Raw genomic sequence first — 24,264 nt, forward strand, 5'->3', positions numbered from 1 at the left:
TGGTGGTATGTTGCTCACAATGTTGGCATGCCATTATCGTTGGAGTTCTAAGGAATAGATAGTATTACTGTGAAAACAGAATGCCTTTGTAGATTATGTACATGAATATATAATGTGATTAACAACTAGGTAAGGCAAAAGGGCACCTTGAAGAAAACTCTTGTTATAGGTGGGAAAGAGACAAAGAAAAAGCCCTTATGAATCATTTTGACTTCTAAAATGGGTTTCGTTAGAATGTCATCACACTCAAATGGATACATGCTGGTATTACTTTATGTATTGATAATGTTAACGGGTTGATGGAAAATAACAAACATCGTCTATCGTAACTAGGTCTATGTACCTGGCTTTCTTTTCTTGTGAAGGTGAGAAAGGTTATAAAAAGTTATTGAATGGATGAGTGTAAAGTCTGTGTGTGTGTGTGTTTTTTTTTTTTAAGTATCATTGAGAACTTTTACAAATGTCAGTTTTCTAACTTGTAGAAACTTATTCCTTTAAGCATGGATGGAAATCTCTTTAACTTATTACATTCTGTCCTACATTAAGAACAAGAAAAGAACATTTCATACTTTCTTTCATCTCTGTTCCAGAGAACTTAGAAAAAATACAGAAAAGTTTTAAAAAACCAAAGAAAATACAAACAGCTCGCAAGCACCCATGCTACCCATTTTGTCTGTTAACAGTCATTTTGAAATTGTTAAGGTTTCATCTTATTTAAAATAAGATGAATAATAAAGATCTACACTCAGTCTTGTTACTTATTTAACACTGTGTCATGAGCATTCCTGTGTCATTAAGTATCTTTTGGAAACACCATCTTAAATGGCTGTATAACAGTCTGTCATATTGATACAGTGTGTGTACTCTTTTGGATGAATAGATTGTTTCCAGTTTTCAGTTATTGTAACACTATGATAAACAGCTTTAAAAAGACATCCTGTTTTAAGTTTCTGATTAGTTTCTTTGGGTTTAGTCTTAAAATGAGAATTACTAGGCTAAAGTATGAGTGTTTTTGTAATAAAAGGTTTTGTAATCACCTTTTATTTTTTATAGAAAGTGATACAGACTAATTTTTTTAAAAATACAGACAGTATGAGTACAAAGAAAAAAGCAATCTAGGCACCCAAATCTTATCAACCAGAAATAACTTATGTTGACATTTGGTGAGCATCATTGCGTTTGTGCTTACAGACGAATAACATAATAAGAATGGAATAATGATATTCTATTTTAAAAATGAGAATATGAAATACAATTTTGTTTGAATTTAACAGCAAGGAAAAAATCCTTAAAGAACTGGTAAATTCTGGATAAAAGTTTCTTTACCATAGAGTTCTTAGGTTCTGTAGGATTTTACTAAAATTAAGAGTATAAAAACCAGTGAGAAACTAGAGTAATTTAAAAAACTGCACATTTTAATTTTAGATGTTAGAGATTAAATCCCTTCTGTGAACGATGAGCTGAGTGGTTCTAATACTTTTTTTCATCTCTTCTTTTCCCAGTTCCTGATGTTTATGTTGCTTATATTTTTACTTTTTCAGGTATATAATGTTTGCTGTTTCATAGCAGCTATTTATTTAGTATTTTTGCTCTATATTTATCATTAGTGCTGTATTTGAAAGGACTCGGTGCTAATCACCACATCTTTTCTCATTGCTCTTTATTTACTTAACTTTCTGATTGATTTTTATCGTGGAGTAATTTTTCCCAAGGACTCTTGGGTGCTGTGTATACTTTGTATATGGAAGACAACTTGGTGGGCCAGCTTTTTGTTTTTCAAGTAAATATTAAAACTATGAAACATTTTAAACATAAAGAAAAGTTTAGAAAATAATATAAAAGATAGTTCTATATCCACTGTGGAGATAATGAATGTTAGCATTTTTGCCATATTTGTTTTTGGTCTTGAGCATTCCTCCCTTCCCTTCCCTTCATTCCTTTCTCTACACTCTTGAAGTTGGTGTATATAATTCCTGTCAGTGTTTTTATTACATATATGTGTGTCTGTATACAACAGATATTTTAGTTTTAGAGTATGTAAAAGTATATTTGTTACAGTATTTTACCAGTTTATAGTTTTTCAGCTTGCTTTATTTACTTAGGACGTTTTAAAGATTTATCGATGATGATTCATATAGATTTAATTCATCAGTTTAAAATGAATTGTGTTAGATAAATCGTGGGATAATAGTTATTCATTGCTTGCTGACCAGACCATTGTTTTCAGTGTCTCACTATTAGAAATAGTACTGCCACGAGCATCCTTGTACATGGCTCCTTTTGTGCAAGTGTGAGAGTTTTCTAGTGTTGACATCTAGGAGTGGGGAATTACTGGGTCCTGTACACCTTCAGTCTTACTAGGAATTGCCAGTTGCCCTTCAAGGTGGTTAATGAATTTATACCCTTACTGGCAGTAGTTCGACTTTACTCCATCCTTTCTCACATACAGTTTTTGCTTCTTTAATTATTAGAAATATTTACTTTTAAAATTAATAATTCATTTTCCTACTGTGTACTTTGTTTCATTTCTTTTGTCTAATATAATCTGGTTTTCCCTAGAGTTTTCATTTTTATTAACTTGTATCAAAATACTACCCCTTTTGTGACCTGATTTTGTACCTATATTTTTTAATAGTACACTACTTTTGGTAAGTAAAAGTCCTGTGTATGAACACGTTACAGCTCTGTGCTCTAAGTCATTGATGCGTCTTCTGTCAGTGTGTAAAGAACTTTGGGGTAGTTTGTCTCTATCCTTTGACCTAGCCTTGCTCACTCTGATTTTGTAGTGAGAGAGGATAGCTCCTTGTGATTTTTGTGGCTTTCCTTACTGTTGACTGTTCTATCAAGCTGTCATAAAAATGTCTCTAGAGCAGTTATTCTAAAGACTTGTGTGATGCAGTGTTGGAACTGATATTCTTGATTAGGTTGTTATTAATTTACTTACCTTTGGTTTTTGGGAAACACCATTAGTTTAATTTAGTAAGCTTTGGGGAACAAATACTTGCTTATTAAGTTATGATGATTGCCCGCAAAAGTTGAATGATTTACTGTTTCGGGTTTCTACTGTGTGTAATAACATCGTGGAAATCATAGAAATATATATGGTGCGATTATTGATCTTGAGATGTTGAGTGCATCCATTATTGACCAAGCGCTCTTGCCTTTTGGTAAAAGAAAAACTCTGGGAGTCTTAGTGGACTGCACATTTAATGTGAAGCTGACGCTGTGCCCTAAACTGTGCTACCCGTTTTAGGGGACACCAAGATGAATAAAGCATACTTCCTAAATTTCAGAAGCTCATAAGCTGACTGGGAGGTAATAACATTTACAGATCTAATTAAAGAGTCTCTAAGCTTCTAGGGCACAGCACAAACTTGCAGCCTGGTAATTTCCTCGAAGGAAATGGTTGCAGTTAGGTTTACTAGCTCTTGTTTTTCATCCTTGTACCTAAGTAGTTTTGCTTTTAAAAACCTCTTGAATGTTCAGATTTTGATTACTGAAAGGTGGCTTATTTCAAGTCGGGTGTTATCTTTTTAAAAAAATATTATTACTATACATTATTTTGGATCTCAATCATTTTATTATGAAGCATACTTCTTAGCCAATTTTACTTTTTAAATTTTCCTAGTTACCACATTTGCTGACTTATTTTGGTGCATGCAAGTAAGAAACTTTCTGGAGAATCTGTCAGAGTATTCTTATTTAATTTGATTAAGGAAACAGAAAGGAAAACCTCTTCATTACAAGTTGCCATTGTCATTGTATTTATTATGACTTATTTTGGATAGGATATGTTGACTGAAATAAAAATGTACAACATAAACATTGTGAGTTCAGTCTTATTCGGGGACCTTACTGAGGACTGTTGCTGGGAAGCGGCCTCTCAGCTCTGAGCAACTGCTCTAAAGAGGTAAGGGAGGAGCCAGGATAATGTATGAACCTTATTTGCTGGGAAGTTAAGCATAGAAAGATTACTGCTAACCACAAAAAACAGACATCTTAAGTTAATAATTTTAGTGCTTTTCTGTGTATGAGAAAATGCAAGAATCTGGGTCATTTGAAATGTTTCCTTAGATATGCATCTTAACTATCTAAGGGACAGTAGATCCAAAGCACAGAATGTTTCCTGTTTTTCTCCATCCCGAATTCCCCTCAGGGGGCACTGTCTCTGGGCCACTGCAGTAGCTAATGGCCTGATCCTTGTAGAACTGAAATGTCAGGCAGCACTTTTTTCTTCACAAACACCAGTGTGTTAGCTTGTAAAATCAGAGCATTGGACTATTTTGAAAACTCAGGATTTGAATAGTTTTATAATTCAAACATTATTTAAAATTTCTTCTGCTTTTAAAAAATGCATAGATGGACCTTTTCCATTGGGGTTTCTAAATTATGGTCCCCAAGCCACTTAAGGAAATCAAACACTGGAATTGCTCTGGATCATCATTTCCACAGCAGTTTTGCATATCCTCTAACTGGACAGTCTTATTAGCTTATTTTTTTGCCCATCTTTGGGCATCCGCCCAGAAGGAGGTCCATGTTGTGTCAAAGGAGAGCATTTTCCTGACTGACAGAGATAGTCAGGGTCTAGTCTTAGAACAGGGTGGGTTCAATCTCACCCAAGTTACTATGACTCTGTGATGAAAGAGGGATGGGAGATTTTAGGGAGGCAGTCACATGTCTATCACAGATAACCTAATTGCTTAAGATGATAGCGTAGTCAATGATAAATACATCTCAAAAAGCTACTTGCATTGTTGAGACAAAAATCCAAGATAGTGGCCAGATCTGAAAAATGTAGTCTTTAAAAAGTAAACTTAAAATATGTTATATGTAACACATATTTTGGTATAAAACCACAGAACGTGAGGCTGAGGCTGAACACCTTCCTGTGATGAAACACACAGACATTTATGGCAGACACTGTGGTCTTTTCATGCTAAATTGATGTGAGCCAGATTGGGAGATTATGAGGTGCCCTTTGTGGAGCAGCATGAAATAATGATAGTCTCTCATACCAGCACGACTTTTACTAGCAAAAGTATGCCTGTATTACATTATGAAATACAAAACTACAACCAAACTACTACTTTCAAAAGAAAAAGCTGAAAAGTAGGCATGATTTGCCAACTTGCAGTTTTCCCATTCATATTCACTTGTTCTTCCTAATCATTTGTATAATTTCTTAATCGTTGCTTTATCATAGGCTAGCTTCACTAGCAGAAAAGTATCCAGGGGCAGCAAAAGTGTAGTGGAAAAAAATTGGGGGGAGGGGATTAAGCCTAAAATTAAGAAGATTCTGTTAATTTGCTTAATGGTATGGGTGTGCATGAGGAAGACTGCTGTAGTTCAGTTTTGGTAGAAAATCTGGTTTGCTAAGCAGCCGTGTTTTTTGGGAACCTAGCTTCTGAGCTGTTGGTTTGGAACACTTGGGCTGTCGGAAGAAATTTCTTAGCACCAGCTGTATTACTTTATCCCTGGGAGCATAGATAAGGTAGCTCACGTTCTTCTTGGGTGACTGTAATGAGTAGCTTGACTCTGTGGATCAATTGTATTGCTGCCTTGTCTGTTTGCTTCTCTAAATCAGGTAGCTAAGGCAACACTGAATGATAGAGACTGCCAGAGGTTTTTTCCTAGATCATGTTACTTAGAGTTAGGGACCTTTGTCATCTACTAATTTCCAACAGAGGGCAAGAATCCTGTTGTTTGTAGGTTGACCATACAATTGTTTTGAGAGTGTAAGTGGCAGAGAAGATGCTCAGTTGAGTGGGGCCCTGGCACAACAAGCATATAGTGGGACTGTCCTGGGAGAAGCAGCTGTGTGGTCATCCTGGTCATGCAGCAGTCTTGCCAGGTAGTCGTCCAAAATCTGCCTCAAAGGATTTGTTTCCTCACAGAAAAGCTCGTGCTCTAATAATTTAAAAAATTCTAATTAAAAAAATTAAAAGTTCGTTTATTGAGCTAAAATTTATCTCCTGGCAAATACTAACGCTTCTCAGTTTTGCCCTCTGGTACTAAATATAGTCAGAATATGATAGTGTACAAAATGTATTAGCTCTTAAGAAACTTTTTAAAGTACAATTTTAGACATTTTTTCCCCAGAATCTTACAGTTCTCTCTTTATAATTCTGATCTGAGCCCAAATTGAAACAAAAGAAGAGAAAAGAAATGAGAAGAGAAAAAGGCCATACTGCTTGCTGGCTAACCCACCAGGCCCCGGTGCAGGGTACCACCCACTGAGCAACGCTTCATAGCACGTCCATATGTTCTCATCTTGGTGTGTTTAGAAAACATTCAGTGAGGTCTCTGGCTTCTCAAAAGCAATGCTTCTAGTTATTACATTAATATTTTATCACCTTACAGTAGAAAAAAGGGCTATTTTTAGGAGACACACCAATTAAAGTAAAAGAAACAGTAGTCTGTACACAGGAAGGCTAGACCTCCAGCTAGTTAATCATAATGCTTACAGTTTCTTATCATTAAAAATACTTATTATACATCTATAAAAAACTAACTATAGACGTGTTTAACAAAGCCCTCTTGTCATCCTTTTATCTTTCAGACTGAAAAAGTTGTGGTTCATTGTGCAGCTTTTCATCACCCTGGTCACTATATTAAAGACATATTTTAATTTTCATGTGCTATTGCCCACATTTTTTTTTCAGGAGGCTCATAAATAGGACACATTGGGAAGGTAACTTTTGAGATGATGTTTGGATAGGACACAGAGCCTGATTCATTTTATACACACACACACACACACACACACACACACACACATCCCACCTCACTCTTCCCCCTGGTTTTTTTTTTTTTTTGCTGTTCAGGTAATTGTTTAAGAATGAAAAATAGAACTATTTAACAACATGATCAAGGAAAAAGTCCACAAATTGACGTCGTCTTATTTAATAAACATGTAATTTAACTTGAACCCTTGTATGAGTTTAGTTAAAAAGTAATCAAATGTTGATGAAAAATTAATCAGTAGTTACTTTAAGAAAAGTGGAAATTTTTGTTCGAGCCAGTCTGAAGATGGTAACCCAAGAGACAGTCTTTCAGAAGTTCTGAGAGCTGTTGTATTAGAGGCCAAGGCACAGTTGTGTAAGGTTTTGAGACAAAGGGTTATACCTCAAAGTAACATATTGAGAGTTTACTTAGTTAAATAAGGTGAGTCTTGGGTCATTGTGACTCCTTGTAGGATTCAGAAAGGAACGTTATCTTCTACAGAGTTACCTTGTTGGCACCAGATGGAAATTGCTTTTTTTGGATGAGTAGGCATTCCTGTGTGTTCTAAGGGGACCTAGTTAATGTATAACGCAGATGCCCAGTGAACACTAAACGAGAGGGGGTGGTGCCTCAAATGGCAGAGGACATATTATGTTACATTTTTCTTGACTTGCCTTAAATGCAATTTTGTCTCATCACAAAGTAGGACTGATTGAACTTGAATCTATTTGTAATCATGAATTTTTTTTTCTCTATCATTTCCTAACAATTTGAACTTCATCTTTATTGTAAAGAAACTATCAAAATTCTAAACTTCTTAATAACTGATTGTCTGTTAAAAAGTTCATTCATCTTTTAAATGCTATTTTTACCTTGTTTTTAGCTGAAAAATGATTCTTCGCCTGAAATGATCTTTAAAAATTAAAAAAAATTTACATTAATATATTCTTTTTCCCGTTGTTCTCTTAGCTTCACAATGAAGAGGATAATTCAGACTCATCCGCTGTAGAGCAGCCATCAACTTCCAACCCCACACCACCGACTGGGCAGCCTGCTCCCTCCGCATCGGGGCTTGAAACTGACTCTTCTCCTCCACCCTACAGTAGTATTACTGTGGAAGTACCTACAACTTCAGGTACTGTTGTTTCTAGCTTGAAGCAACTAGTAATGTATTTTAATAACTCAGTTTTTTTGTTTTGTTTTGTTTTTACCAGTATGGTTTTGTGTAATTACCCAGTCTTATTAATAGGCTTCTTTGGTTTTATGGTTTTTAAAAAACATTTTTTCCAAAGACAATTTATGAAATACTAACTTCATTTATTACTTGTCTCATTGTTGTTTTAAAAATTAATTTAAAAGTGTAGCTGTTAAAACTTTCTTATGCTCACTAGACTCCATTCCCAGTGGACTAGCCATGTAACTTTTGTAAGAAATAAACAAACGTAGAGATACATACATATTCATACGTGTATATACATATACACACATATGCATATATAAATACTCCCATATGTGTGTGTGTGTGTGTGTGTGCATATACTTACATAGTCATAAAACAAGGTGTTATTAGTGATGAATCTGAGTGGGAGAGTGGTGTGTGTGAATGGAGGTGAAGGATGACACCTAATGTTACCCTACACATGGTAATAGTTCTTGGATACAAGGCAGTGATTACTGCTTGCTAGTGTTCATCTCACCCTTTCAGGTCATTCTAAAGAACTGCCCTCATCTGTTTCTCTGGCTGCAGTTTGTGTTTCCCAGTAATGCTACATTAACCATTACATGATGGAAGATACTAAGAGTGAAATTGCAGTCCCTTTGTTGTGGCTCCTATTGCTATTTCTGTGTAACAGATTACCTCACACCTAAAGGAGTAAAATAGTGATTTATTATTATTAATTCTTGTGGTTTAGGGGGTGAACGGGGCTCAGTTATGAAGTTCCCTCCCTGAGGCTTATGTGACTGTTGTCCGGTGGTGACTAGGACTGGAGGCATTTGCAGGCTTCCTTACTCACATGTTTGGTGTGGTGTTGCCAGGGCTTCGGCTCGGGCCTCTGCTGAGGCTGTTGGCCCACACAGCTGTGTGTCTCTTGTTGGGGCCTAGGCTCCTCACTGAATGGAGGCTGGGTTCTAGGAACATGTATTCCGTGAGAAAGCCAGATGGAGTCTGTGTCACCTTTTAGGACATTGCTTCAAATTATGTCACATCTGCCACATTTAGTTCGTTGGAAGTGAGTCATTTAATCTTTGTTCAAGACTGTTGAGGAATTAGTCTCCACCTCTTCATGGGAAGAGTTTCAAAAAATAGACTATGCTTTAAAACCACCACAACCACGTGTTGCGTCTTCCTCCGCCACCGGGCCTTCTCCTCTGACGGTCTTCCCCATTTCAGTAAATGGCTCCAGCAGGCCAGGAACCTTGGAACCATCTTTTTGGTACCTTATAAAACTACATGGTTTTTCTTCAATTTTTGTCATAATAAAATGTTATTAACAGATTTCTTCCTTAAGCTAATCTATCCCTACATTCTTGGAATAAATGCTGTTTGTCATCACCATCTCTCTTGGATTTAGATTTATTAATATTTTACTTAGAGGTTTTTTTTTTTAGCTTTATTAATATGACCTATGACTTTAGGCACTGTCTTTCTGGTTTTGGTGTTAATATTATGGAGGCAGCATAAAATGAGTTGAGAAGCATCTCATTTTTCTGTGGCCTGGAGCAGTTTTGGTCATGCAGCATGACACTTTTAAAGGTCAGGTACCTTTCAGCTGTAAGACAAGTGGAGCCTGGTACCTAGCTGTTCATTTATTCTCACATTCTTCTCTGTGATTCCTGGTCTTTAATTTTTTTGCGCTCCTGAGTATAATTGAGCACAAGGACTGAGTAATTCTGGAATTTTGTTTCTCTGTTTAAACTATTTATACTATTTTTCTTCAGCTTCTTAGTCTTGTTATGTTTTAGGCATGGACAGTGCTGGTTTTCTGTGCTGATTATATTCTTCAGTTGGTCACTTTATGGCTGATTTTATAGATCTGAGCAACATCAGTTGACATTGGTATAATGTCTCAGTTTACAGAGTCCCCTTGAATACTCTTCCATTCTACCCCATAACAGCAAGTTAAAGCCTTGCTGGGTCAGCAATCTGGATGAGAAAGTGGAACTTCATAGTGCTTCAGTGATTTGCTTGAGGTCACACAACTCCTCTAAGAAGAGGAGCTGGGATTGGAGCACCCCAGACTTTAAATCTGTGGTGAGAACCAACCACTGCCTTAAAGGGAAGAAGAAAAATAAGTAAAATTAACAAGTGAAAATTAAAGATGTTCATTTCCAACTTTCACCTGTTCCTGGTGGGGAAATTTTTTCTATCTTGGATGTTAACACTTTTCAAAAACTTACATATCTGTAATGTTTACATTAATGTTTTTAATGTAAAGGATCTCAACTCCTTGGATACCATATGTGATTGTTCCCATTTTTAAAATTTATCATTTTAATGTTACTGCCTTAAAATTCATACTAATTGTTTTTCCTAAAATTTTGCTTCTGCTCTAGTCTTCAGAACTAGAAATCTATTTACTTAACTGTGTACAGTGTTTTTACATCCTAATAGTAAGTCTTTTCTAAGAATTTGACTCTTGTGCCTTTTGGTGGAGAACATTCAGTCTTACACTGCCACTACCACTGCCTGTCATTAGAGTAAAAGTTGCCTAACTTTAGATCATTAGCTCTTATTGGTAGCATTAAAAAAAAAACTTAATAAAAAAGCTCACCTATATACATTAAAACACAATTGAAAAAGTATAGCTAGAGTGCAGTGTACTTTCATGTTGAATGTGCAAAAAATTCTGATAAAGATAGATAAAATTATAAACCAATGTAGAAAATGTAAAAATACTATAGTTATAACAGAGGAAATCACAGAAGTGATGTCAAACATTGTGGTGTGGACTACTTTTAGAATCTATCTGTTTTTTATGTCAGTGATTCTAGCGTAAGTCTAGGCAGTTGATTGACCTGTGTGTATTATTTTACTTATACCAAAGTTGGCAGTGATGCAGTTTTTTTTTAAATAAGCAGTCTGTACTTAATATTGTAATATATTTCTGGAGATCATATTTCAAAAATAGCTTAAAAATTGGGGAGGAAGAAACACTGCATAAAAAGAAAATTTAAAGAACTAGGTAGATGTAGGAAAAATGGGAGGAGAAAAGACAAAAGTGAAAAAAAAGTTAAAAATGATCAAATCTTTTAGTGAAGAGAAATAGTTTGCCTAGGAGTTGCTAAAACTGATGTGTAGAAAAATTAACCTCATATATTATTAGAACTAAGTGTTTGGAGTCAGGAAATTCATGGGTTCTGCCACTTACTGGTCATTGACACTGCGCAAATCACTTCACTTTTCTGAACCTCAGATTGCTGAGTTTAATGTACAGAGAAGTGGTGTAGTAAATGTCTAGTACTATATCCGTGTTTGTCACATTTATCCTGATATTTTAACTTTTTTGGCTGTGAAATTATGGGCAAATAAATTATCTGAGCATAGAAATAGGCACGTGCAGGATGCTTGTCTGTGGTGTTTCTTACCTCCTTTGTCTTACACAGATTTTGAGAATCTCATTCTTGATGTTCCTGTTTTGTAGATCAGCCTTTAGATGATATTTATCAGTTCTTTCTCTTGATAATGTGTTTAGAACTAAAATAATATATACAGTGCAGTAGTAATTTATATGTTGCACAGCTTATAACAGGGGGCTGCAAACGGCAGTAATGGTCCTTTGTGGCATTTTATAAATTATTAAATTCTATTTTGGCTATAGAAATTATATTAGTTTCTTTTAATGGTCATGTTTTTCTAATCTTTTTCTTCAGATACGGAAGTTTACAGTGAGTTTTATCCTGTGCCACCTCCTTACAGTGTTGCTACCTCGCTTCCTACGTATGATGAAGCGGAGAAAGCCAAAGCTGCTGCAATGGCCGCTGCGGCCGCAGAAGCATCTCAAAGAGTAAGACACTGCCATGGTTTCCGTGAGAACGGCACCGTGTTAATTGATACGAACATTTAGTAATATCGAAAGTAGTCCTCTGTGCTTTTTTTTGGGGGGGGGTATTTTCTCTACTACTACTTATTTGTGTCATCATTTTGTGGTGAAGTGGGCACTCTCCTAGTTAAATTCACCTTCTGCATTCCTTGTCCTTGTCATTTCCATTTCTGTTACCTTCCCCTGCACCCTGTCTTAGCTTATGGTCATCCTGCATGTTATCTTTACCAGTCATTTATCACTTCCTAAATCTTGATTTCAGGCATCTCACGCGCTGACCTTCACCCCCCTCATCCTTCTGACTCCCTCACTCTAGTTACCCCACACCATCAACCTCGTCCCTGTCAGTGTCCTTATATATTTCCCACCTTACATATTTCCTTATATATTTCTCTCCTTTTATAGCTGAGATTCTGTGGTCCATGACTATAATCACAAGTCATTCTTTTTTCTATTCATGTTTTATATTTTAGCATAGCCAGTCTAGTGACTCTATGAATGAACTCAAGGTAGGTTAAAAACACAGAGAAGTAAGTTACAAGGCCTTCAAATTATGTTTGTCAATTCGCTTTATTTCAGTCCTTTTACCACATCCTACCCTAGAATTTGGAAAAGATGATCAAGGACTCCACTGCCCTTTCCCCTTATCTTCCTGTCTTAGTAACAGAGCTGGTGACATACATGTATGCTATTTCTTGTCCTGGTAAAAGGAGTGTATGTCTCAGCAGTGGGGAGTCCATGAGATGGATGCGTGCTAGTCTACAGCTGGATGAAAGGTGGACATTACTTAGGTTTCAGTGTGGCTGCAAACAGGACTAGGGTTCATTGCCTTGTTTTCTTGATTTACACTTTGGAGATGTCATTTAAAATTCTGGATTCGTCCCATTTTGTTCAGGAAAAAGACACAAAAATACCACTTTGAACAGGACAGCTAGACTTAGGTGAGGGGCAGAGGGCGAGAAGGGTGTTTGTATGAGCAGCATTCTCCTCTTGCCACTGTCAGGCCAGAGCCCAGTGCACGGATTATCTGAGAGGTGAGCTTTTTTCCTAAATGGGTTTCTCCCATTAACCTCAGCCCTCTCCATACCCGCTCGCGCTTTCATCGTCGACCACACACAGGTAATCGTGAACATAAATAGACTTGGGCACAGAAATAAAGACATAAACCTCAAATTTATTATTTCTGCCTTTTCCCTCCGTGGGGAAGTAAGTCCCTGGTAAGACGGGGGCGTAAATATTGCTCAGTCAGTAAGGATTTTTGATGCTGGACGCGGGGAGTCTAGAGAAGGAGGGTGGATCTAGAAGACATGGCGTTTCTGTTACAGTCAGCTGTAGAGTGCTTGGCGCCTATGTGTCTGTACATGTGTTTGTAGACAGACACACACTCTCGTGTAGACACAGAACTGTAACCCCTTTTCTCACGGAGCGTGTCAGGCTCCTTAAAGAATGTTGAGGACCTTGGGTCCTCTGCTGCCCTAACTTCCACACAATAGGGTGGAGCTTTAAAGAGAAAGTAGGAAGCATTAAGTCTTATTCTGTGCTTTAAGATAAGCATAAAGGTGATTTTACCTTTTGGAGGGAAAACTCTGAAAGGGTTTCTGGTAAAACCTTCGCTAGCATCATTTCCAGTGTCTTGTTTTAGAAAGTAATGTGACCCCTAGCATGAACTGGAACATACCCATAAAGAAGAATGTACTTCTTGTACTTGTTTCTCATATTATTGTAACTCTTGCTTGCGAGGATTATGGAAAATTTTATGGAAAACCACCAAGAGTTGTACACAAAAGGCTAACTTAGGTCCTTGTAAAAAAAAATCTCTCAGATTCGTCACTTTCTATCCCAGTGCTCCAGCCCCCTCTTTCTGCAAAGGATGATTGAATATGAGTTTCTGTACCTGACTCAGATTCAAAAAACAAGAACAAAACAAAACAGAAAACCTCTGCGTTTGGGTACATTCAGTCGTAAATGAATCTCAGCTGGATGAGCTGAAAGTTTATTTCTTAATTCCAGTCTCAATGGGGGAATACAGGTAGCCAGGATACTTGGAGACAATACTGTTTCTCCTGCTTCTTATTTCTAATGTATAGAGTTGCAGGTATGATTATGTGACGATTCAACAGATCTGCAGAAATGAATTACTCACTTTTAATATTTCTATAAAAATATTTGAATTTTATGCAATTCACTTTATAAAACTCTTAGTCTCACCTTATAACCTTACAGTGTGTGGAGTCTGGTTTTTTTGTACCTTGTTTAAAATTGTGTGTCAGTAACTTTTATCTTTTGGCATGAAAGCTAGCACTTGATAAACTGTGAGCAACTCCAGAACAAGGACCTTGTGTTTATATTTCTAGCACCTAGCTATTATCTGGCACCTAGCTATTATTATCTTGGTGTTTAATAAGTAGCAGTTAATTAAGTTAATGAATGCTTTCTTTAAATTAGCCAATGTGGGAAATTAGAGAAAAGAAATACCACAGTTGTTCTATTTCAGTGCTTCATTTTATTTTATTTTTATTTAATTTAATTTATTTTATTGAGGTATAGTCAGTTTATAACATTGTATCAATTTCTGCTATACAGCATAATGTTTCAGTCTTACATATACACACATATATTCCTTTTCATACTTTTTATTAGAGGTTACTACTAAATGTTGAATATAGTTCCCTATGCTATACAGTATAAACTTATCGTTTATCTATTTTATATGTGCTAGTTAGTATCTGCAAATCTCGAACTCCCAACTTATCCCTTCCCACTCCACTTCCCCCACCAATAACCATAAGTTTGTTTTCTATCTCTGTGAGTCTGTTTCTGTTTTGTAAGTAAGTTCATTAGTGCCTTTTTTTTTTTTTAAGATTCCACATATGAGCGATATCATATGGTATTTTTCTTTCTCTTTCTGCCTTACTTCACTTAGAATGATGATCTCCAGGTCTATCTATGTTGCTGCAAATGTACATTGCTTCGTTTTAAAAAATTTTTTAGTCAATTTTAGGGTTTATAAGTCAGTGTTTAATGTAATTGAAATTATTGCATAGATATCATATTTTATTTTTGAAGCATTTCATGTAAATGTTTTTCTGTTAATGTTTGCATGAACTTCTGTGAAATGAATATAATATAGTGGCTGTTCCTCTCTAGTGAACAATGATTCTTTTCAAGTGTGTGTGTGTTTTCCAGTGTTTATGCTGTGAGGGACATGTCTTCTGTCTTTTTAAAAATGATGTCCTATGATAAAATCTGTTGGGCTGGTAAGTTTCGAAAGAGTATGAAATATTTATATTCTTGCCATCATATTGACAGTGTTTCTGGGGGGTTCATACTGTGCTTTAATGTTTATTTCTAGAATTAGCTTGAAATAATACAAACTTTTATTAGTATGTATTTAATAATTGCCAGTCACTATATGAGGGTTTCCTAGGATATATAATTGCAGAGTTTAAGGGATCTTTTTTGTAAATTGTGAGCAATATGGTTTCGAAAGTCTTTTCTCACAACATACGTAGTGAGAATACTGTGACTGAATGGAGAGAAGGTTGGAATCCTAGATTCAAGTCCTGCCTTGACCTAACTAATTATGTGATCTTGGGCAGAGCACTTAGCTTCTCTGAGCCTCTGTGTGTACCAGCACAGAAATGAAACATTAAGATCCAATTGAGATTATGTGTGACATGGAGGTAATCTATTTGTAAATCAGGTCACGTCATTCATTTGATCAAAACTCTGTAAGACCTCCCAGTTCACTCAGTAAAATCCAGGTCCTTCAGGGGACTCTCTGGCCTTATTTCTTTCTGTTTTCTCTTATTCACTCTGATTCACCCATGTTAGCCTCCTTGCTATTTCTCTAACATGCCAGGTATGATTCTGTCTTAGGACCTGGGCACTGGTTTATCCATCTGCTTAAAACACTATGTACTTTCAGAGAAGTGTTTCTACATTTACAAGCAACTGCGTTAATACATTTGTATGTTATTTTTTACACAAAAGTATTGTACTATACAAACGATTTTCACTGAATACATTTTGGAGATTGTCATTAGACTATGACAAACTTTTTTGTTCTATTTAAAAATTTTTACATTGATGTTTGAATTTCATTGTTTTAGATATACAATAATTGATTTCATTGGTTTGTCAAGAATTATAAACGGTCTGAGATTTTACCCTACTTGCAAGCTAACTGATTAGCTTGTCACGGTTTTGTGGATGCTCACAGAAAACAAGGCTGCTGGGTCAGAAAACTTTAATATTCGCAGCAGTAGTAGTAGACAGGGTATTAGCATTTTCTCATACCAGTTTCCCGAGCCTCAGGTCCCACAGCACAACTCAAAGAGGGACAAGTGTGCCTCTATACTCAGTGTGAAACCCTGAGTAAAGGGAACCCAGTATTCCCTAATGGTAAATAAGCCTGCCTACATCTCTGCTCTGCAGAGAGATACTATCTCTCTCTCCCAAAGCCATCTGCTATATAAAAATCCTTGAAAAGATGGTACAGAAAAAAGGCAGCCTATGCCTCTACCTGGAAGACACACTGAAAGGTAAAAAACTCGTGGAGAATTATCTCCCAACAGTAGTCCACTGTTAAAGGGCACTTAGATTGTGTCTATTTCTTTGCCCTTAGTATTGCTGTAATGAGTTATCTTTAATACGTCATTTCTTCTAAGTGAGAATATATGTGTATTTTTGTACATTATACTTGAAGAGCTGGAATTGCTGTGTCAGAGGATGCATACTTTTTATTTTGGATAAATATTGCCAAATTGCCAACCACAGATGGGCCAGTGTAAAGTCTACCATTGATTATGAAAACTCCTCTTTCCATTTGATACTAATGCAGCAGTCCCATCCATCTTTCATGATTTCGTTAGTTCAGTGTTACTCACTTTTTATCTTTTGTGTTTACCTTTTAAGTTACTCTTTTCAAGGGTGCCCACGAATATTGAATATTTGCTGATGTTTTTTGAATACTTATTGCATGCCAGACATTCTACTCATTGTCTCATTTTGTCTGTGTGATAAATTGAGGACATTGGATTTTACTTAAATTTTTATCTTTACACTTAAGATAATAAAGTTGTAATTAGCTTAGTGAGCTCCTCTCATGTTACATGTTTCGCAGATTCAGGAGGAAGAGTGTCCACCAAGAGATGACTTCAGTGATCCGGACCAGCTCAGAGTGGGGAATGACGGGATTTTCATGCTGGCATTTTTCAGTAAGTGCTTTTCACTTCCAAACTTTTTTTTTGTTGTTGTTGTTGCATATATTGGCTGTTTGTGTATTTAAAGTAACAGATAGTGAAGAAAGGCAGATACTGTCAATGTGTGTCCACCTTGTTTAAAATGTAAATTGCTCCTGATACTGAAGTAAGTGTGATCATATGTTACAATACTAATCCTAGAATTTATCAAGCACTTACCAGGTGACTTTGTATTACAATCGTTATGCTAGACACTGAATGTAGAGAGATACCTATAAGCATATTTAAAGCGAAATGTGTTTCTGCATGTGAAGTGCTGCATGTCCATTCACTGTTATAGGAGCATGTATAATGAAGTGATAAATTCTGCTTTGGGGGTAGAGAACTTCCATTTGAGCGTCTTTAAGTAGGAGGAAGGGTTGGAAAAGGAGACGTTTTGGGCAACTGGAACACTGTGATCTGAGACACAAAAATATGAAAGTTTGTTTTATTTGGGGATGAATGGTCAGTAATTAGAAGACCAGAAACCTAAGGAATATTTTTTAACATTTTCCAACATTCTTAATTTAATGTTTGACCTTATAGAGTAGACTTAAGCTACTTGTGGGAAGACTTTGTTACAGTCTTCATTATTTCAGTTCATAACAGGGATTAGCACATAGCACACTCAGTAAATGGTATTATGACACTCAAACTTTGAAACTGCAAAAATCAGTTTTGGAAACCCAATTTTCAAGTAAATAAATTTATTAGATTATGATACAGTTAATTTCTGCCCTCAACCTGGTTAAATGATGAAGCTTTCATACCTTCTTTAATAGAATGCTGATTTAATTAATTTTAATTGTAAAGTTCATTTTGACAATAAAACTGAGGAATATTTTACTTATTTAAAGTACCGCATTCAACTTTAAAAATAGAAAATATAGAAAGTATATACTTCCTGAATTGAGTTACTTTTGCATCTGAGAATTCACTTAATTTTTCCTCCATTTTGCAATGGTTTCTTTCTCCCTTTTGTTCCTTCATTCCACCTGCTGAAGAGAAGTAGATAATCGCTCAGAGATGTGTGGGTGGAAGGGTAGGCAGACATATTTTTCTCTTCAGAATTAGTGAATTATATTCAGGTTGGCAACCAGATAATTAATGTATGTGCAATATTTATATCTTATGGTTTTAGATACAGTTTGTAGTTAGAAATGATGCTGGATGTGATGAAAAGGAAAGGAACACTTTGGCTACAAATGACTCGGTTTTGTATTATTAGTCTAGTGAACCTTGTTTTCTTAGTTTTAGTTCAACTGGTAATCCTTTATATTAATATCAGGCTTCCCACATATTTTCTTTACAAAACGAGCAACATAAACATTAACCATTTCATGGTTATGTCTTCTGAGAACTCTTAATTGGAAAAGAAAAAATTTAAATTAATTGTAACTATTTGTAATATAAATAACCTGTTTTTTAGGAATAAAAACAGATTATTTGATGCCACCTAGTTATTTTACTCAGAATTTGGTTATTATGTCTCCATTTCTGTATTTCATTTAACCATGCCATCTTCTTTTCAATCTTTATTTTTTAGATCTGAAAGCATTTCACTGACACCAGTATTGTAAATGCATGATAATCTCTACACTTGGTTGACCTTATTTTTGGCCAGGGGTGGGATATTAATATGAATATAGATATTTATATTTAATATAAATATCAGTTATCTGCCTTTTATTACATTTTTTACTAAATTATGTTTCTGCAACTTACATCTTTATGCTTCCTATTTTACAACTATTGCACTAATATTATACGAATAAAGTTATAAATTACTTTTCACCTTCATTTCCTGGTAACATTTTTCCAGGTAGGCTGTTGGCCAGTGCTTCAGTTTATTTGTCTTAAATGAGTATAAATTTATTTGTAATCACTACCATCTAGTGGCTGTTCTGCAAATTGCAGCTTGCTGCATTTTCCATACTCCTTAAACTAATAGCTATGGTCTAGATTCTATTTTATTGTCTATTTCTAAGGTTCAGAAATCTGTTTTCCTTAATGTGGTTTATAATTTAAGCATTTCACATTATGTAATTTGTACAAATAAAACTGCAGTGAATATTAATAAGACTATTTGAATTAAAACCTTTTGTTGGTTTCTTTCCTTCTGTTTTCAATGTCTGTGATTCAGTCTCCTACCACATGTAACACCCCAAAACAGTTTACACTTAAATTTGGTAAGATAAGTGCTAGTTCATGTTCAGAAAATGTAAAGAAAGAAATGTGTGTATCCACTGATAATGTTTTTGCTTCTCATAATCTCGAAGTGTCACTGCAGAATGCCTCAGGCATGCCTAACCTGTTGTGTCTGAGCTTATTTTTAACAGGTTTTCTCTTTTAAAGGATGGAATAGAAGTCAGTTATATAGATTAAGATTTGGTTCATTGGATAATTGACATTCTGTGGAAATGACCTTGAACTCTAGTGCTTAAAAATGTAATGGACTCTGTTTACAAGACTATTCTTCTAAGGTTTAGCCTTTTGTACCATGTGTGAATCTTCACTTGACCGTGCTACATAATAATTAATCACCTTCATTATTTCCATTTTAGACTTCAGGGGACCATAATTAAATGGATATTAAGTTATTTGTATGTAACTTTAAAAAGAATTAGAAGGGTGTTTTAAAACATTAATTCTGATTTGTAAGAATTTGCCAAACTGTCTTCCAAAGTGGCTGTACCATTCTACCGCCTCATCAGCAGTGAGAGTTCTGTTTCTCTGATCCTCATCAGCATTTGGTATTGACAGTTTTAAAGGTTTTAGAAATCTGATAGTTGTGTGGTAGTGTCTAGTTGTGGTTTAATTTGCATTTCCCCAATGATCGGTGATACTGAGCATCTTTATTCAGTAAGTTCTTTCAGGCACCTCACATGGACAAGTCATAAAAGTTAACAGTTCTTAAAGAGGTTATCTGGGTACCAAACACTGAAAAACAATATGATGATGACTTATTCTGTTCATGTAGAGCTGTGTTTCTATATAGCTTTTATATGGGACTACATATTGCAAATGAATCTAGAAAGGGAACATCTAAGACTTGTAACTACACTTTAAGAAACTCATAATATTTGTGAAGTATTAAATTTTATTGAATTTGTTCTGTTTATAAGAAAAATAATTTTCTGGTCCTCACATTGCTTTTAATTTAGTGGAAATGTCTTATAATTAATAAATTGTTGGCTCCATGTTTTTCTCAATGGCTGACAGTTTAAACAGAGAATTGCATGAAGATAAGGCAGAAATTTTCCTTTGTGCAGTTCAGAATTAAGTAAAGTGAAATTGATTATTTGGGAACTTACTGTATGTCAAAACTGGTGCATTTATGTATAATAAGAATTCTTCTGTGATCAAAAAATTAATAAGTACTTAATGTTAGTATTACATGTGTATTTATTTATGATTTTCATTTATTTTCAAAGCAAGTATGAAACATTTTTTAAATTTAAAAACTTTTTAAAGTTTTCATTTTTAATTTGAAATAATTTCAAATTTACAAAAAAGTTGCAAAAATAGTACAATTGCCTTATAACTTTCACCTAGCTTTTCCAAGTGTTAACATATACAACTTCAGTCCAGTGATCAATAAGAATTGTCTTTGTTTCTTAATGCCTTTGACTCTTCTGAAGAGTACTGGCCATGAGTTTTGTAGAATATCTTTCAATTTGGTTTTATTTAATGTTTCCTTATGATTAGATTCAAGTTATGCATTTCTTTTTTTTTTTCCGCCTCAAAAGTACCATAAAAGTGATGTGTCCTTCGTAGTACTGTAAAAAGTGAGTCTGTGTGTGCTTCAGTAGTCACAACGGCATTGTCTTCCTAGTGCTTAAACCAGTCAAAGACTGAGTTATTATATATTAGTCTGTTCAGGCTGCCATGACAAAATACCACATACTGGGTGGCTTAAACAATGAAAATTTATTTTCTCACTGTTCTGGAGGCTAGAAGTTCAAGATCAAGGTTTCTGGTGAGGGTTCTCTTCTTGGCTTGCAGATGGCTGCCTTGCAGGGTCCTCACACGGCCTCTTCTCTGCATGTGTGCGGAGGGAGCTTTCTAGTGTCTCTTCCTGTAAGGACACCAGTCCTACTCTGATAGGGCTTTATACCCATAACCTCATGCAAACTTACTTACCTCCCTAAAGGCCCTGTCTCTAAACGTAGTCACACTGAGGGTGAGGGCTTTAATACCTGAATTTTGAGGGGACACAGTTCAGTCTATAACAAGCTATGTCACATGAGCACAAGGTATAGGAATTCATACCGCTGGCAGAGAGCATCAAGAAAACAAGGTGGCTCATTAAGTACTTTTTGTTCTTTTGGGTCTTAACTCCTATTTTGGGTACAGCGATATGTGTAATAGATATTGGTAAGTCTAATTTTGAAGAAAGTGAACAGTGTTTAAACTGTTTTCCCCCAAAGCTAAGCATACACATACTCGAAGGTGAAAATACACTTTTGGAATATTTTGCTGTTTTGGATTTTCTCCATCAGCGCTTCCTATGTTTTAACAACATGACATGCTTACGACATGATAGAATGTTACAACATGCTGGGATGAAGGAGGAGAGCGCTCTGGACCGGTGGGTCTGTCCCCTGCCCACACCTCACCTGCCTGTCCTATGGGTTTAGGAGAGAAGCATCTCAGCTTGTCACACTAACACATATGTGGCAACCAATTGGGGATCTCTACTGCTATTTGTTAATGTAAATTCTTTACTTTAAATCGATACAAAATAATTATCTTTTCTGAGCTTTCCCCACTGCTAACACAAACATTAGCCAAGCTAAACACACATACTTGAAGGTGAAAATACGCTTTTTGCTATGTGCTATGTGCAACAGAATATTCTACAATGATGGAAGTATTCTATCTCTGCTATCCAGTATGGTAACTAGAAAGTAGAGAATAAACAAGCTTTTTTATATTAGTGTCTCCTGAATTTTTTTTTTGAAGGGAAGACAGGACCTACTCTGTCATGTGAGGGGATTGTTTTGTATGGGTAGTGATGATGGCTGATGGCTAACTTTTTTAGCAGTTGCCATATGCCAGGTTCTATACTATGCTAAGCTCTTTATTATCTCCCTTAATCCTTTTATCGTCCTTGTGAAGTAGGTACTTAAAGGTCAGAGAACTGTGGCTCACAAGTCAGCAGTGAGTCCAAGGTTATATCTAGTGAGTGAATGTGGTGTGACCCAAACACAGGTCTCTTACTTCAAAATTCACTTTTCTGTCTATTGCACCGTGTAGTACAGGTTCCCATAAATGATCAAGAAAGCTGTGACTAAAGAGTGTTATGAGGGAAGAAATGACAGGAGTAGGCCCATTGCTTTGAAGAAATAGCCATTGCATTTAAACTTACCTAAAATGTTTCCTCTTTGTCTTCAGAATTCTGAAAAACCAGAATTTCTCTGGGTAATTTACTTTATTCTCTCTGAGGGTTGGTTGGAGAAATTTAGGGTAAGAGGATGGGCACTGAACAAGACCAAATTTAGGTTCAAATTGGTCTTCAGTTTTATTATTACTATTATTACTTGGTAATGTTGGTGTCTTAGACATAAGTAGGGCACTCTGATTATATCTCAAGGACCTGTGGCAAAAAGGTTTCTGCTACAAGTGATAGGAAACTCTTACTGTTTTAAATAGTTAGGAGATGAGCTCACGAAACAAGAAGTCCATGGACGAGCAGACCTCAGGTGCAGACCGAGCCAGTGCGGTGGCCCTGCGCTCGCTTTTCTTCACTCCTCCCCACTTGGAGTGATGGTTTAATCCTCGGGCTGATAGCAGGATCCCTGCTGCAGGTCCAGGTGTTACGTTTAAACATGACATCCAGTGGAAGAGGAAAGGCCTTGTCTTTTCTTTTTAAAAATTTTTTATTGTAGAAATTCTCAGACTAGACAGGAGTGTAACAAACCTCTCTGTACCCATCACCCAGCTTCAACAATGAGCCGTCTGGAGCCCCTGTTCTTTCACCTGTATTCCATCCTCCCTCTCCTTGCGGTGTGTTTAAGACTGTTTTTCAGAAGTCTTACTAAAAAAAAAAACAATTCACTGGCAGGGAGTTTCCCAGACGACTCAGCACCCACCTTTTGGGATTAAGTATGGGGTTCAGACTTACCTGAAATAAAGGCTAGAGTGGTGGGTGGGTGGGTTCCTGGGAAGGGGGACAACAGATTGTGTTAGGTAGGAGGAGGAGGCCGTGGACAGCACCTGCTCTGGGAACAGCATTTCATAATTTATTTGGCTCATCTTTAATATTGCTTTTAAAAAAAGCCAAGTTGGTTGGCTAATTGCTGAGTCTGGACTTCTTGGGTAGGATCACATGGGAGCTACATGGTGACCTAATTTTTAACCAGTTTAAAAATGTCATTTCACCAATTGGTGATAGGCTTTAAGGAATTGATTCTAACTGACCAAACTGACAGGATACCGAGCTTACCCATTTGTTAATGTATAGTAAATAACTAACATATTCGCAAAAGGTAATCTGTAGTCTATAAAGAAGACTTGATGGCACAGAGTTAATAAAAGAAAGGGAACTGTTTCTGTTGAGCAGCGAGGTTTTGTTTATATTATGTCTATGTTCATTTATTTCCAAAGTGTGGTCTTTAAAAGAACTATTTCTCTTGCTTTCAGTGGCATTTATTTTCAACTGGCTTGGATTTTGTTTATCCTTCTGTATCACCAATACCATAGCTGGAAGGTATGGTGCCATCTGTGGATTTGGCCTTTCCTTGATCAAGTGGATCCTCATTGTCAGGGTGAGTGTCTCAGTAGTCTCTGTCACTTTTATCTCTCAAAATTAAAACATGAAATTTCCTGTGTGGTTCATAAATGTTCATTTTGTGTATGTGAATTGAGTTATTTTGAAGCTTATTCTTAACATCTGTACTTAATTCGTATAGTGACTTCTGTTGTGTGAACATTTTATGACTGTGTGAGAGCGTGTTAGTACCTGGGAAGAGCTTTGAAATCAGAAAAATTTGAGTTTGAATCTCATCTTTTTATATCAGTGTTCGAACTTTAAGTTTGTAAATCGTTCTGGGCATTAGTTTCTTCCTAACAGACTGACAACAGCTGCCTTTCAGTATTTTTGGAATGGAAATGATGTATTTAGAGCCCCTTGCCCAGCTGCTGCACGAGTCTATGTAAATCACGGCTACCACTGCTGTGATACAGTGTAGTCCTGCCTAAAATCAGTTAAAACATGAACATTCCCATTGGTTAGTAAAATTATCACGGACTTA

The 24,264-nt window shown here is 36.0% G+C and overlaps 1 protein-coding gene across 1 annotated transcript in view; it reads left to right on the forward strand.

The window, feature by feature from the left end:
• Positions 1-24,264, forward strand: part of NDFIP2 (Nedd4 family interacting protein 2) — a 56,586-nt gene that overhangs the window by 22,607 nt on the left and 9,715 nt on the right. The window contains exons 2-5 of the mRNA XM_006214814.4: positions 7,693-7,858; positions 11,596-11,729; positions 16,891-16,984; positions 23,654-23,778. Of these exons, the coding sequence (XP_006214876.1) occupies positions 7,693-7,858; positions 11,596-11,729; positions 16,891-16,984; positions 23,654-23,778 (519 nt within the window). The remainder of the gene's footprint in view (positions 1-7,692; positions 7,859-11,595; positions 11,730-16,890; positions 16,985-23,653; positions 23,779-24,264) is intronic.

This window comes from Vicugna pacos, chromosome 14 (genome assembly GCF_048564905.1).
Source record: "Vicugna pacos chromosome 14, VicPac4, whole genome shotgun sequence".
NCBI classification, from domain to species: domain Eukaryota; kingdom Metazoa; phylum Chordata; class Mammalia; order Artiodactyla; family Camelidae; genus Vicugna; species Vicugna pacos.